Source organism: Nansenia antarctica (assembly GCF_963989245.1).
Source record: "Nansenia antarctica genome assembly, chromosome: 10".
NCBI classification, from domain to species: Eukaryota; Metazoa; Chordata; class Actinopteri; order Argentiniformes; family Microstomatidae; genus Nansenia; species Nansenia antarctica.
In genome coordinates this window covers 36,589,745-36,605,291 of record NC_137680.1, presented here as the reverse complement: position 1 = coordinate 36,605,291, position 15,547 = coordinate 36,589,745, and the positions used below count along the sequence as shown (strand labels likewise).

The 15,547-nt window shown below is 48.1% G+C and overlaps 1 protein-coding gene across 1 annotated transcript in view; it reads right to left on the bottom strand.

Moving 5' to 3' along the window:
* Positions 1 to 7,690: 7,690 nt before the first annotated feature.
* Positions 7,691 to 15,547, bottom strand: part of galnt1 (UDP-N-acetyl-alpha-D-galactosamine:polypeptide N-acetylgalactosaminyltransferase 1) — a gene marked incomplete at its 3' end in the record, with an annotated part of 99,368 nt that continues 91,511 nt past the window's right edge. Inside the window, exon 13 of the mRNA XM_080539990.1 lies at positions 7,691 to 7,837. Within this exon, the coding sequence (XP_080396116.1) occupies positions 7,691 to 7,837 (147 nt within the window). The remainder of the gene's footprint in view (positions 7,838 to 15,547) is intronic.

Sequence of the window (15,547 nt, the reverse complement as noted above, 5' to 3'; positions counted from 1 at the left end):
CTACCACTCGAGCTGCGGTGGAGCTGCCCAACATTGCCACAGCATGGTTGTACCGGTCGTCGTCGTCATCGATGTCACTTTTGTTGAAATGTGCCTCTACAATAGCAAACCATGCAGCAGGCGTTGAGTCCCAGAACTCTGGTAGCTTGAGAGTGGGAGTGTGCGCACCACGCGTTACCCTGACAGGGGATGGTGATGGCTGCCGCTGGTTTGAACGTCTTCCTCGCCCGGACATTTTGCAGGATTGTAATGTTCGTTCGCTGGTTTTTGTACACAATTACGTTAACAAAAATCCACGTCGGGGTCACCAGTGTAGTGCCGGAGGAAAAAGGAAAGACGTAGGCAACGTAATGATAACTGTTTAATCAAAATAACAACTTGTACTCTCAGTACAGGACCAGAAAATAGATCACCAAAACTGTTGTGTCTAAACAGGAAGTTGCAACGTTAATAATCCTCCCCTCTGCCCCTAGTGCCAGAACTGGTTCCCTCCCACTACACAACCAACAGTAAGAGGAGAACATGAACCCATAATGTAGTCACTACAGTATTTCAATAATTGTATCTTATTTTTAGTATATTTTTCTTCGCCTCTTATATTGTTATTATATTCTATATGTCTTCTTATATGCACCCGACATGGTCTCTCACACGATTGTACTTGTATAACTGGAGTGACAGATAAACATCTCTTGTATTACCTGAACTTAAATAATAAATAAATACATTTCTTAGCACACTGACTGTCGATGGCACTTTTCGTTTTACTTACAATGACTGATGTCTAGTTGATTCCCTTACTTAGACAGATGTACCTATTGTAAGTCGCTCTGATAAAAGCGTCTGCTAAATGACTTATTGAATGTTAAAAATGTTGTGCTGTTTCTATTGTGTCTCGCAAGGACACAGGGGGGGTATTCCATCAACGTCACTAAAAGAAAATCCAGGTTTATTTTTGATAAGTACATTTTCCTTTAGCGACATTGATGGAATACCACCCAGTAGTAACAGCAAGATAAACAGTATTGGTGAAGCTACTCTAAACATTTACCTAAATGACCAGATACTACTACAAGGGGAATGTGAGATGAAGTCAAACAGCAGTCAAAGTACCAGTTCACAGATGACTGGGTATGGTGGTAGTATGGTCTGGGGTCAGGGTATGATGACTGGGTATGGTGGTAGTATGGTCTGGGTTCAGGGTATGATGACTGGGTAGTATGGTCTGGGGTCAGATGACTGGGTAGTATGGTCTGGGGTCATATGACTGGGTATGGTGGCAGTATGGTCTGGGGTCATATCACTTTATTCAAAGGTCACTAAACACCAGGGGCCTCATTTATAAAAAAGTACTTGAACGTCATCTTTGACTTGCACGTAAGCACATTTTCCTAAACGAACGTAAGCATTATTTATAAAACGGGCTGCACTTGTTTAAAATTGCGTACGTACTAAAGTCAATAAATACCAAATATACTTGAAATTGAACGCAGGTGAATGAGCTTTGTATTTACGCCCTGTGATAGCGGCTCAATTATAGCGGCTGAATTAAGCCAAGTGAGCAGGAGAGGGCAGAGAAAGGTGGCTTCTCGGTAAGTTGCATATGTAACGTTTGATCATGACAACCAGTACTCAAGTTGTAAAAGAAAATCAGGGGAGGTGGTGGATTATATCATATGGGGACAAGTTTAGTATCCCCACAGCGTCAGTGACTTCAGTGTCAGTGACTTGGTAAAAATGTCATTGCATGTGTGCGTGCCCCCTCCCTCGCCCACAGTATTTTACTCAATATGCGCAAAATTAAATGTTGAAATAGCAGTAATACCACGTCCATTGATAAAATGACATAAGGGATGGAAAGGGGGGATGGCAGTTTTAGAAGGGGGATGATTTTGACAGTTTTTATTACCCCCTCAACTTGAGTGCTGATGACTAACTAACCAGGCAAATGCTTATACTGTAATAATATAATGGTCTTATTCTTATCAGGTGACATTGAAAACATGGCTGCTCACTCCCTTTGCGAACCCCCAGACACCGGAGGAAAATCCAGTATAATTTAGCGCATGGCCGGGCAAGGTCCGTTGTGGAACACACTATAGGCATGTTGAAGGGGAGAAGGCGTTGCCTTGACAGCTCCGGAGGTATATAAAGGAAGACTGAAATACAATCATAAACATCAGTTCCCTTTCAATCTTGAATTAAACTCATTTTCTCGGCTGATAACAACATCGTTCATTTTATTACGAGCCACGTTCACTTCACATGAATTACAGTATAGGCAGTGTGGCTCACATGCCTGTAATAACTCCACATAACCAGTAGGTAATGTGCATACGTAAAGTCAATATCTGATGTAGAGCTAAGATCGTTTCCACGGTCAAATCGACTCACGTTGAAATTGTATAAATCACTACTTTGATGTGGTTTTCTACGTACGACACGGGTAAGATCAAATTTGATCCAAAGTACTTTCTATAAATGAGGCCCCAGCACTCCTGATGTACAACGCTGTGAATTATATCACAAGTATGAGAATCACACATAAGAAAAACAAAAAATATTATCTGTGTGCGTGTATGTGCGTGTGCGAGAGAGAAAATAACCACTGAACACAGAGGCGGGAGCCGAGGTTGTTGATGTTGTGTTGTTCTGTAAACGTTCTCACTTTTATTTTCTACAACGTTTGGGTCAGCTCAGTGTGGAAGCCTCGGCACGCAGACACGCGTCAATCAAACAAATCCCACCAAACCCTTTACATACAGTCTGCATCTTTCTCAGTCCAAAAATCTGAAAACACTCATCTTCACCATACAGTACAGTCATTCAATCAGGCATGAATCCGTCAGTAATACCCCCCCCCCACACACACACACACACACAGAGCAAAGATGAGCCAATGAAATGTCAGATCCATGTGTAAACCAACTCCCCCACTGGAGGCTGAAATGGTAGACCTTGATGACATCACCTCCCGCTCTGACCCCGTAGAGAGAGAGAGAGAGAGAGAGAGAGAGAGAAATAATGATGTACAGAAAGAAAGCAGTCAATGAGAGAAAGGTTAATAATAAGAGAAATTAAAAATGTCAAAAGTGATATGTGGAGAGACCTGCGTGTCTCAATCAGTCGGGGTTTCTCCATGATGGGAGTGACGTGTGGTGTCGGACGAGCCACTGGAAGTCTGCTTATGGAGTGAGATATGTGTTGATGAAGATTAGATTCGACCATTGCACAGAGTACAACAAAATGTATTTATTTTGCTCTAGGCACAGGGTTGGCCATAGTCAGCACCCCTGGAGCAGTTAGGGGTTAAGTGCCTTGCTCAAGGGCACAACGACAGTGACCTTGCATATGCTGCCAGCAACCCTCCTCACCAGCTCACATGGAGCTCCCTCCTGAGGCGGGGATTGAACCAGCGACCTTTCGATTACTAGCCGGCCTCTGTAACCTCTAGGCTACCGCCACCCTGTGAAAGCGAAGTGAGATATGTATGATGCTGTACATCCCTCTCCAATACCGGACCCCCGCCCCGCTGGATCCGTAGATCACCTCACCCCCCCCGATCACCCCCTCCTTCACTCAGTAACTCAGTAACCTTAACTTAAAAACCAGGAAGTCCTGTTGATTTGTTGACAATATTGCTGACACGTCTAGTCTCTCTCAGGTCAGAGAGAGTCAGAGGACAAACCGACGCACCGCTGAAGTCAGAACAGAAGAGGCAGCTGAGACAAACTGACCTCAGAGCCTCTCTGTATCAGAATCCAGACAGAGTCACATCGGACCTACAGTCATCGGAGCATGGTTACGCTGTTGCAGTGATATACGGTTTAGTAGAAACAGCAGAATACTGGATCTGGAATCAGTCTACACAAGGGTTTTCTGCTGTGCTATTCGTTGATATAAAAACAGGTGTAAACTGATCCGAGACCTGGGGGGGGGGGGGCTTTGGGTAGCATGGAGTGAGCGCTGGAGACAAACGTTCATACCCACAGACAGACAGACAGACAGGCACACACACACCATGGAGGAAGAAGCCCTTGGAGTGTATAAATCAAGAGGTCATTGAAGGTAATGTATGTAAGATTCAAGCTTTTCTAGAAGCTTCCTAGCGGTGGTCGTGACTACGCTTACTCAGTAACGACCAGGCAATGAGATCCCTTGGAAGCTTATGTTGTTGAACAACGCTGTTTTTGATCCCGCAAAAGCGCTTTCTAAATATGGGAGTGTCCTACCCGATACTTGGTTTGTATACAAACATTGTTGTTTTGTTTTTGCCGGGTATTCTAGGGGAGGGGCCAGGGGTGTTCTAGGGGAGGGGCCAGGGGTGTTCTAGGGGAGGGGCCAGGGGGGTTCTAGGGGAGGGGCCAGGGGGGTTCTAGGGGAGGGGCCAGGGGGGTTCTAGGGGAGGGACCAGTGGCTTCTAGGGGAGGGGCCAGGGGTGTTCTAGGGGAGGGGCCAGGGGGGTTCTAGGGGAGGGGCCAGGGGGGTTATAGGGGAGGGGCCAGGGGGGTTCTAGGGGAGGGGCCAGGGGGGTTCTAGGGGAGGGGCGAGTGGCTTCTAGGGGAGGGGCCAGGGGGGTTCTAGGGGAGGGGCCAGGGGTGTTATAGGGGAGAGGCGAGTGGCTTCTAGGGGAGGGGCCAGGGGGGTTCTAGGGGAGGGGCCAGGGGTGTTATAGGGGAGAGGCGAGTGGCTTCTAGGGGAGGGGCCAGGGGGGTTCTAGGGGAGGGGCCAGGGGTGTTATAGGGGAGAGGCGAGTGGCTTCTAGGGGAGGGGCCAGGGGGGTTCTAGGGGAGGGGCCAGGGGTGTTCTAGGGGAGGGACCAGTGGCTTCTAGGGGAGGGGCCAGGAGGGTTCTAGGGGAGGGGCCAGGGGTGTTCTAGGGGAGGGGCCAGGGGGGTTCTAGGGGAGGGACCAGTGGCTTCTAGGGGAGGGGCCAGGGGTGTTCTAGGGGAGGGGCCAGGGGGGTTCTAGGGGAGGGGCCAGGGGGGTTCTAGGGGAGGGGCCAGTGGCTTCTAGGGGAGGGGCCAGGGGGGTTCTAGGGGAGGGGCCAGGGGTGTTCTAGGGGAGGGGCCAGTGGCTTCTAGGGGAGGGACCAGGAGGGTTCTAGGGGAGGGGCCAGGGGGGTTCTAGGGGAGGGGCCAGAGGCTTCTAGGGGAGGGGCCAGTGGGTCTCCTTCCTGTCTCTGGTGGCTGCGTCGTCCAATCACGTGTGCATACAGATACACAACAGCAAAGGCGTCAGCTAATGACACTGCTATTTCGGGAGTTTATTATTATGATGATTATTATTACGTTAGGGTTAGGGTGCCCCCTGGTGGCCAGAGGTGGCAGGGTTTCACCCTGCTCCTTTAAGAGAAAGATACGACTTAGTGGATTAAAGTGATGGCCCAGTTCAGCCTTCTTCCTGTAGGAAGGTCGGAGTGTGTGTGTGAGTGTGTGTGTGTGTGTGTGTGTGTGTGTGTGTGTGTGTGTGGTTAGGGTGAGCAGTGAGAGCTAGAAAAGCTGTCAAAGCTCACTCACTACATTACCCAGTGGGCATTAGGTATTAGATATGCAGAGGCCAATGGCTGTGTGTGTGTGTGTGTGCACTATGTTAAACACTTTAAAGACAGATAAACAGACAGATAAACTAGAGTCACTGCTCTGTGGCACGCTCACAGGACCGTAGTAACAAACAAAGCCATGTAAAAACTCCACATAGAAATCTCCAGAATATCACAAACACGTTTAAGTCCACCTCCCGGTCTCCGAGGAGAGCAGCTCCGTCCTGGAGGTGGTCAGGTCAGAGTTCATTAGGATGAGGTCAGGTCAGAGTTCATTAGGAGTGTTCTTCTGTCTCTCTCAGTCTTTAGGCTGCAACGCCAGAGTGCACCACTAGGGGGACATATACTGCTGCAGGAGTGCTGGAGGGGCTCTCTCTCTCTCACTCCCAGAGATGTACTCTCTCTCTCTCTCCCACAGATGTACTTCTCTCTCTCTCACTCTCTCTCTCTCTCACTCCCACAGATGTACTTCTCTCTCTCTCTCTCTCTCTCTCTCACTCCCACATATGTACTTCAACAGGGGGGCATATTCTCTCTCTCTCTCTCACACACTCTCACTCTCACTCTCACTCTCACACACACACACACACACACACACACACACACATTCACTCACTCACTCACTCAGTCACACACACACACTCAATCACTCACTCACGCTGTCTCTCTCTCTCTCTCGCACACACACACACACACACACACACTCACTCAGTCAGTCACACACATACTCACTCACACACTCAGTCACACACACACTCACTCACATACTCAGTCACACACACACTCACTCACTCACGCTGTTTCTCTCTCTCTCTCTCTCTCACACACACACACACACACACTCCTTCATACGAGTTCACCAGAGTTCATTTTCCAAATCCATTAAAACTATTTAAATAAAATAAAAATCATCATCATAAAGGAATAGTCCCCTTCACTTGAAAACACACTCGTACACACACTCAAAAACCTACACTCAAACACACACACACACGCATGCACGCACACGCACACACATTCAGGTAAACATAAGTGATAAGTTGGGGGGACAACCTTGTACATGAGCGCTCTCTCTTCCTCTAGGTGCACACGTCTCCTCTCTCTTCCTCTAGATGCACACGTCTCCTCTCTCTTCCTCTAGATGCACACGTCTTCTCTCTCTTCCTCTAGATGCACACGTCTCCTCTCTTCCTCTAGGTGCACACGTCTCCTCTCTTCCTCTAGGTGCACACGTCTTCTCTCTCTTCCTCTAGGTGCACACGTCTCCTCTCTTCCTCTAGATGCACACGTCTCCTCTCTCTTCCTCTAGATGCACACGTCTCCTCTCTTCCTCTAGGTGCACACGTCTTCTCTCTCTTCCTCTAGGTGCACACGTCTCCTCTCTTCCTCTAGATGCACACGTCTCCTCTCTCTTCCTCTAGATGCACACGTCTCCTCTCTCTTCCTCTAGATGCACACGTCTCCTCTCTCTTCCTCTAGGTGCACACGTCTCCTCTCTCTTCCTCTAGGTGCACACGTCTTCTCTCTTCCTCTTGATGCACACGTCTTCTCTCTCTTCCTCTAGGTGCACACGTCTTCTCTCTCTTCCTCTAGATGCACACGTCTTCTCTCTCTTCCTCTAGGTGCACACGTCTTCTCTCTTCCTCTTGATGCACACGTCTCCTCTCTCTTCCTCTAGGTGCACACGTCTCCTCTCTTCCTCTAGATGCACACGTCTCCTCTCTCTTCCTCTAGGTGCACACGTCTTCCCAGGAGCAAGTCTCTCTTCATCACCTTGCCAGTCCTTTAAAAGTGTCTCTATCTCACCAGTCCTTTAAAACTGTCTCTATCTCAACTGTCTTTATCTCCATGATTGAGTCTCTCTCTCCCTCTCTCCATTTGATTCAACCACTTCTTCTTTTTCTGGTCTCTCTCTCTCTCTATTCCTCCCTTTCTCTCCACACCAACAACACAGAACATACAAGGGTCCAGAGGTGGCTGTGTCCTTCCCTCCCTCCTCCTCCTCCTCCTCCTCCTCCTCCTCCTCTCCTCTCTCTTTCGTGCCGCGTGGAGTCGTCAGTGTGTTCTGCCCTCCTCCTCCTCCCTTGCTCTCTCTCTCCCTTTCCCCCCGGTCGGTGTGTGTGTGTGCGAGTGTCGGGGCGGACGGCGGTCAGAAGATCTCGGGGAGCGTGACGTTGCGGAGCAGCCACTGCTGGGAGCGGACGTGGGAGCAGTCTCTGACGCTAGGCACCTGGCTGTCCTCCTCACTGGCCTTGTCCAGACACTGGTTACTGTTCACATGGACCAACGTCAGCTTCTACAGAGGAGAGAGGAGAGGAGAGGAGAGGAGAGGGGGAGGGCAGGAGAGGAGAGGGGGAGGTGGAGGGGAGGGAAGGGGAGGAGCGGAGAAGAGAGGAGAGGAGAGGAGAGGGGGAGGTGGAGGGGAGGAGCGGAGAGGAGAAGGGGGAGGTGGAGGGGAGGGGAGGAGCAGGTAGGAGAGAAGAGGGGGAGGAGAGGAGAGGGGAGGATAGGGGGAGGAGAGGAGAGGTGGAGGGGAGGAGAGGAGAGAAGAGGAGAGGGGAAGAGAGGAGGGGAGGTGAGGGAGGAGAGAAGAGGGGGAGGAGAGGGGAGGGGAGGAGGAGAGAAGAGGGGAAGAGATGTGAGGAGGGGAGGAGGGGAGAAGAGAGGAGAGGGGAGAAAGGAGGGTGTGAGAGAGATGAGAGGAGAAGAGAGGAGAGAGAGAGAGAGAGAGAGAGAGAGAGAGAGAGAGAGAGAGAGAGAGAGAGAGAGAGAGAGAGAGAGAGAGAGAGAGAGAGGGAGAGAGAGGAGGCAGGGAGAACAGTGAGCAGATCCAGTCTCTCTCTAATACTCACACAGTATGTGTGACAGGGTCTGGTGAAAAAGTAGGGCACAGTCATTTTTCAGTGTTTCCCGATTATGAAAGTGCAGATTGTAAGCTTTCAAATGATGTGACACTGAAATCGGAAAAGGTTTAAGAAGATATGCGTTATTTATTATCTGTCAGTGGGGTCAGGGCTTGACGCCTACCTTTTCCCCAGGTAGCACTGTGCTACCATGTTGAAAAATGTTGTAGCACACCAAGAATTTCAGTAGCACAATGAAAATTGCCAATGAAAAAAGACGACAACAAATTATCATAATCATAACATATCAAAATTATCATAACCGGCTCTTGGACGTAATAAAAATGGAGACTCACACAATGTAAAGGGGAAGTAAGAATATTAATTTCAGTTGGCCCACGGTTCGGTATGAACCACGGTTTTTGGGTCACGGTTCACGGTTCGTGTTTTTTTTAAATGCTACTATTTATTTACAAACTGTTACTTTACTTTATTTTGCTTATACTTATGGAACTTTAACATTTAGACACATTCCAGAATAAGACTGATATATTGTATAATATAAATAAATATAAACAAAAAACCCTTTCAAATGTGAATTACATAAACACTTTCAAATGTGACGTGTCATACATTGGAATCAGAGAAAAGATGATGAAGTTAGAGTCATTTGAATGTTGTTAGACGTCAGGCACATATTCATCAGAGCAACGCATCCGGGTATTTTCCCCTCCCGTAATGTCCACGCCCCTTTTTGGGTGATAGAAGAGTAGAAGTTTGACTGGCGGTCAATGGGAATTTCTGGTCTTTGCTACTTTAATCCGATAAAATAAGAAAACCGTAGTGCTTTTTAGATATTAGGAGCCCAAATCCGATGGCCAGTTAGGCAAACTATTATATAGTGTCATTGCCGATCCATGATCGACGTCGTTATATATAGAAAATTAATGAAATAGGGGTTGATTCATCAGAGCAGTCATATGTCATCTCCCTGTCATCAGGCATTTGTAGTTCTTCAGTTGACCTATACATAATAATCATAATTTAAGATTCATGAATTCTTATTGCCATGTGTGCCAAAAGTGTATTACATCCCATTATACAAGTACAAGAGAGTAACATTCTTATGGCTTCAGTTCCAGTCGACATTGCAGCAGCAAGAGAAAAAAATAAATAGCAATATTTATAAAAATAAATAATAAGGAAAGATGCAATTGAGCAATACAATAATAGAAAAGTAACAAATAATTGTAAATGTTGTGTCTGTGTGTATGCATGCATTATTATAGTCAACAAGCATGTCTCTGTTGTCTGCTGACAGTGATTCTGTGTTAAGTCTGGTGTTGTAGATCAGTTCTGGTGTTGTAGATCAGTTCTGGTGTAGATCAGTTCTGGTGTCATAGATCAGTTCTGGTGTCATAGATCAGTTCTGGTGTAGATCAGTTCTGGTGTAGATCAGTTCTGGTATAGATCAGTTCTGGTGTCATAGATCAGTTCTGGTGTAGATCAGTTCTGGTGTAGATCAGTTCTGGTGTAGATCAGTTCTGGTGTAGATCAGTTCTGGTGTAGATCAGTTCTGGTGTCATAGATCAGTTCTGGTGTCGTAGATCAGTTCTGGTGTTGTAGATCAGTTCTGGTGTAGATCAGTTCTGGTGTTGTAGATCAGTTCTGGTGTCATAGATCAGTTCTGGTGTCATAGATCAGTTCTGGTATAGATCAGTTCTGGTGTCGTAGATCAGTTCTGGTGTAGATCAGTTCTGGTGTCATAGATCAGTTCTGGTGTAGATCAGTTCTGGTGTAGATCAGTTCTGGTGTCGTAGATCAGTTCTGGTGTTGTAGATCAGTTCTGGTGTCATAGATCAGTTCTGGTGTTGTAGATCAGTTCTGGTGTAGATCAGTTCTGGTGTAGATCAGTTCTGGTGTAGATCAGTTCTGGTGTCATAGATCAGTTCTGGTGTCATAGATCAGTTCTGGTGTCGTAGATCAGTTCTGGTGTAGATCAGTTCTGGTGTCATAGATCAGTTCTGGTGTAGATCAGTTCTGGTATAGATCAGTTCTGGTGTCGTAGATCAGTTCTGGTGTAGATCAGTTCTGGTGTCATAGATCAGTTCTGGTGTCATAGATCAGTTCTGGTGTAGATCAGTTCTGGTGTCATAGATCAGTTCTGGTGTCATAGATCAGTTCTGGTGTCATAGATCAGTTCTGGTGTAGATCAGTTCTGGTGTCATAGATCAGTTCTGGTGTCATAGATCAGTTCTGGTGTCATAGATCAGTTCTAGTGTCATAGATCAGTTCTGGTGTCATAGATCAGTTCTGGTGTAGATCAGTTCTGGTGTCATAGATCAGTTCTGGTGTAGATCAGTTCTGGTGTCATAGATCAGTTCTGGTGTAGATCAGTTCTGGTGTCATAGATCAGTTCTGGTGTAGATCAGTTCTGGTGTAGATCAGTTCTGGTGTAGATCAGTTCTGGTGTTGTAGATCAGTTCTGGTGTCATAGATCAGTTCTGGTGTCATAGATCAGTTCTGGTGTTGTAGATCAGTTCTGGTGTCATAGATCAGTTCTGGTGTAGATCAGTTCTGGTATAGATCAGTTCTGGTGTCATAGATCAGTTCTGGTGTAGATCAGTTCTGGTGTCATAGATCAGTTCTGGTGTCATAGATCAGTTCCTATTAAGAATCCTGATGTCTGGTGTCAAAACCAGTGACCGCTGCGAAAGGGCAGCTGACAACCTGGGAAAGACCTGGTGACGGCTTGAAGAGACAGCTGACAGGAGGGAACAGACCCCAACGGGGCTGGCATGGGTTAAGCTACCCGTGTTGGCAGGAGCCTTTCACTACACAGTGACTTGGTTCCACCCAACTATGGCTACGAAAAGTTCAAAAGGAAAAACACCCCTAGAGTCTGCGAGAGCGGGGGCGGAAGATGACTCAACGGCGGATCACACGGTAACAGACCCTGGAACGGAAATGACAACGAATCAAATGATCAGCACGGTAGTTGACGGAGTAACAACACTGGCAGGACACAAGCTACAAAGCTGCATCTGTGGCTGGAAAAAGATAACATCAGAGAAGGGTCTCAAGATCCACCAGGGCAGGAAAAAGTGCCTAAGAGAGCTTAGCGAGGTGCCTCGCATTGACCACTACTTCCTCAGAGGTAGGGCAAATCAGTCGAGTGAAGCCCAGTGGCAGGATATTCACCACAGTCCACAGGGTATCAGAACCCCAGACGAAGCTCAACCAAGCACAGATCCATCAACGGACATGAGTCCAGAGCCTATCCAGCCACAGACAGCAGTAGAGAGGAAGATGAATGGACGGAAGCCTCAAATCTTGTGGCCTAAAGCCTGCCAGAAAAAGGAGTGGGAAAACACTGACACAGACCTTGTCCATCTTCTAGAAGGTCTGAAAGGGGGCGTGGAAAGAAAGCTGGACAAGATTGGAGAGATCATTTACAGCTATGGAGCAGAGAGATTTGGGGTGAAAAGTAAGAACCATGGGACACAGAAGGAACCATCAGCCCATCTCAAGTCCAGGAGACAACAAGAGATTGAAAGACTTGTGAAAGAAAGAAGGTGCCTGAGAAAACAGTGGAAGAAGGCCACAGAAGTGGAAAGGAAAGGACTTGAGGCACTACAGGCCGACATCAAGCAGCGTCTTGCAACACTGCGAAGAGCAGAATGCTTGAGAAAGCAACACAAGAAGAAAGAGCGAACGAGGACTGCCTTCTACAGAGATCCCTACAAGTTCGTCAAAGACCTCTTTGTCAAGGAGAAAACGGGTACCCTCAAAGTACCCATAAGGGAACTAGAGGAGCACCTGAGGAAGACCTACTCCGACAACCAGAGGCATGTGCCAGCCAGCATTCCGGATGACATGCCACCAATCCAACCACCTGAGCACCAGATGGAAACAAGGCCCCCTACATGGAGCGAAGTTGAGAGCACAGTAAAACGGGCAAGAACAGCCTCAGCCCCTGGGCCCAACGGCGTTCCATACAGGCTATATAAGAACAGTCCAGGCGTCTTGAAATACCTCTGTAAGCTAATGAAAGTGGCATGGGAAAAGGGAATCATACCAAAGGCATGGCGAAGGGCAGGAGGGATCCTGATTCCCAAAGAGAAGAATTCCTCAACCATCGACCAGTTCCGCCAGATCAGTCTACTGAATGTGGAAGGAAATATTTTCTTCAGTGTTGTGGCCCAGAGGCTCTCAGTATTCTTGCAGAAGAACAACTTTGTCGACACCTCAGTGCAGAAGGCAGGGATAAGTGGATTCTCAGGATGCCTGGAACACACAAATGTTATCTGGCACCAGGTACAAACGGCCAAGAAGGAGAAAAAAGACATGCATGTGGTTTTCTTAGATCTTGCCAATGCCTTCGGGTCAGTGCCTCATGAGATTTTGTGGACAGCGTTCAACTTCTTCCAAGTCCCAGAGGGCATCACAAGGCTGGTCAAAGCCTACTTCCAGGACCTCCAGTTTTGTGTTACAGCACAAGCCAGTACAACTGCATGGCAGCACCTCGAGATAGGCATAATGGCGGGCTGCACCATCTCTCCACTGGCGTTTACCATGGCAATGGAGCTCATTATTCGAGCATCCCGATGGGTCGTTGGAGGGGAACGGTTGAAGAGCGGGCTGCGTCTTCCTCCAATCAGGGCGTACATGGATGACATGACGACAATAACAACAACAAACGCATGCACCAAACGCCTGCTGGATAAACTCCAGGGAAACATCAAATGGGCACGAATGGAGATTAAACCCAGCAAGTCCCGCAGTATCTCCATTGTCAAAGGCAAACTCGCCAATGAGAGGTTCCACGTCAACAACGAGCCAATACCAACAGTTCTGGAGAAGCCTATCAAAAGCCTTGGCCGCTGGTATAGCGCAGAACTCAAAGACTCGAAGCAGGTGGAACAACTCAGGCAGGATACAATCAGTGGCCTCAAGCAGATCAACAACACTGCTCTCCCTGGGAAGCTGAAGCTGTGGTGCTTTCAGTTTGGGCTGCTGCCCCGTCTCATGTGGCCAATTTCCATCTACGAGGTCACACTATCCCATGCCAACCGGCTGGAGAGACTGGTGAATGCACAAGTGAGGAAGTGGCTTGGACTGCCGAGAGGCCTTAGCAGCATAGGCCTGTATGGCAACGGAGCCCTCTCCCTACCAATCTCAAGCCTGGTGGAGGAGTACAAATGTGCCAAATCAAGGCTGGAAATGACTCTCACAGAATCCCGGGATCCATTCGTCAGAGGTGCTGCTCCGATCCTAGCAACGGGGAGGAAATGGAAGCCATCTGCAGCAGTTGCGGTGGCAAAGACCGCCCTCAGACACCGGGATATAGTGGGGCATGTCCAACATGGCAGAGGGGGCCTTGGTTTGGAAACAACAACACCCACATGGCAAAAGGCTACTCCAACCGAACGGCGGAAGATGGTGGTTGAGGAGGTGCGCCACCAGGAGGAAGCAGCCAGGTGCGCCAAGGCAGTCTCCCAAGCCCAGCAAGGCCGCTGGATGAAGTGGGAGAGCGTGGAGAGGAGGAAAATCACATGGAACGAGCTGTGGAGCATGGAGTCTAATAGGCTAAGTTTCATCATCAGAGCCACATATGATGTCCTGCCCTCTCCTACCAACCTACATCTCTGGTATGGAGAGGACCCAGCCTGTCTCCAGTGTGCAGCCCCAGCAAGCCTCAAACACATCTTGGTGGGTTGCAAGACCAGTCTAACTCAAGGAAGATACACCTGGCGCCACAACCAAGTGCTAAAGTGCTTGGCTGCCGAACTTGAGCACAAGAGGGTAACCACCAACGCCATGCCTCTAAATGCCCAGACTACCTTTCCACGGAAAACAATCTTCATCCGGGAAAGGGAGAAACAGCGGACCAAGCCATCACCTCCAGACTCAGGCCCACTGAAAGCAGCCCGGGATTGGGAAATGCGGGTAGACCTCAGCCAGAGGCTCACCTTCCCACCTGAAATTGCAGCGACCAACCTGCGCCCAGACCTAGTCCTCTGGTCCAAGTCCTGCCGGCGTGTCTTCATCGTAGAACTGACGGTCCCATGGGAGGAGGCCATCGATGAGGCATTCGAACGGAAGAGGCTGCGGTATGCCAACTTAGCAGTCGAAGCAGAGGGGCGGGGCTGGAACGTGAAGGTGTGGCCAGTGGAGGTGGGCTGCAAAGGCTTTGTAGCCAGCTCCACCACAAGGCTCCTGAGGGCAGTAGGGATCAGAGGACAGGCCCAACGGAAGGCAATTAAAGAACTGTCCACTGCAGCAGAACGGAGCAGTCACTGGCTGTGGCTGAAACGTAGGGACCCAACATGGGCTCCCAAATGACCACGTGGTGCCACCGTGCGACACACACCCAGGCCTGATCAGCCTGTGGTGGGCCAACCTCGGCAGAGGGTGTCTTGTGATAAATGGCCGAAACACCCAATGAGGTCGGGGACCACAACTGAAGATGTGTCGTACTGGTGGCACCACGTGATCATTGCCAAATTCCACTCCACCCAAGAGGACATCTCCAACTCCACTCAGTTAATTGTTGTGCTAATTATTTAGGGATTTTAACATCTAGTCCTATTAAGAATCCTGGTGTCGTAGATCTGTTCTGGAGACAGTCTTTGGCTGAGAGACAGCCTGTTGTTTGGAATTCTCTTTCCGTCTCTGCTGGCACTTGCAATCAACGTTTGTTATGTTCAAAATGTCGGTGTCCACTGTTATAGAACCACTGTTATAGAACCACTGTTATAGAATCACTGTTATAGAATCACTGTTATAGAACCACTGTTATAGAATCACTGTTATAGAACCACTGTTATAGAACCACTGTTATAGAATCACTGTTATAGAACCACTGTTATAGAACCACTGTTATAGAACCACTGTTATAGAACCACTGTTATAGAATCACTGTTATAGAACCACTGTTATAGAATCACTGTTATAGAATCACTGTTATAGAACCACTGTTATAGAATCACTGTTATAGAACCACTGTTATAGAATCACTGTTATAGAACCACTGTTATAGAATCACTGTTATAGAACCACTGTTATAGAACCACTGTTATAGAACCACTGTTATAGAACCACTGTTATAGAATCACTGTTATAGAACCACTGTTATAGAATCACTGTTATAGAACCACTGT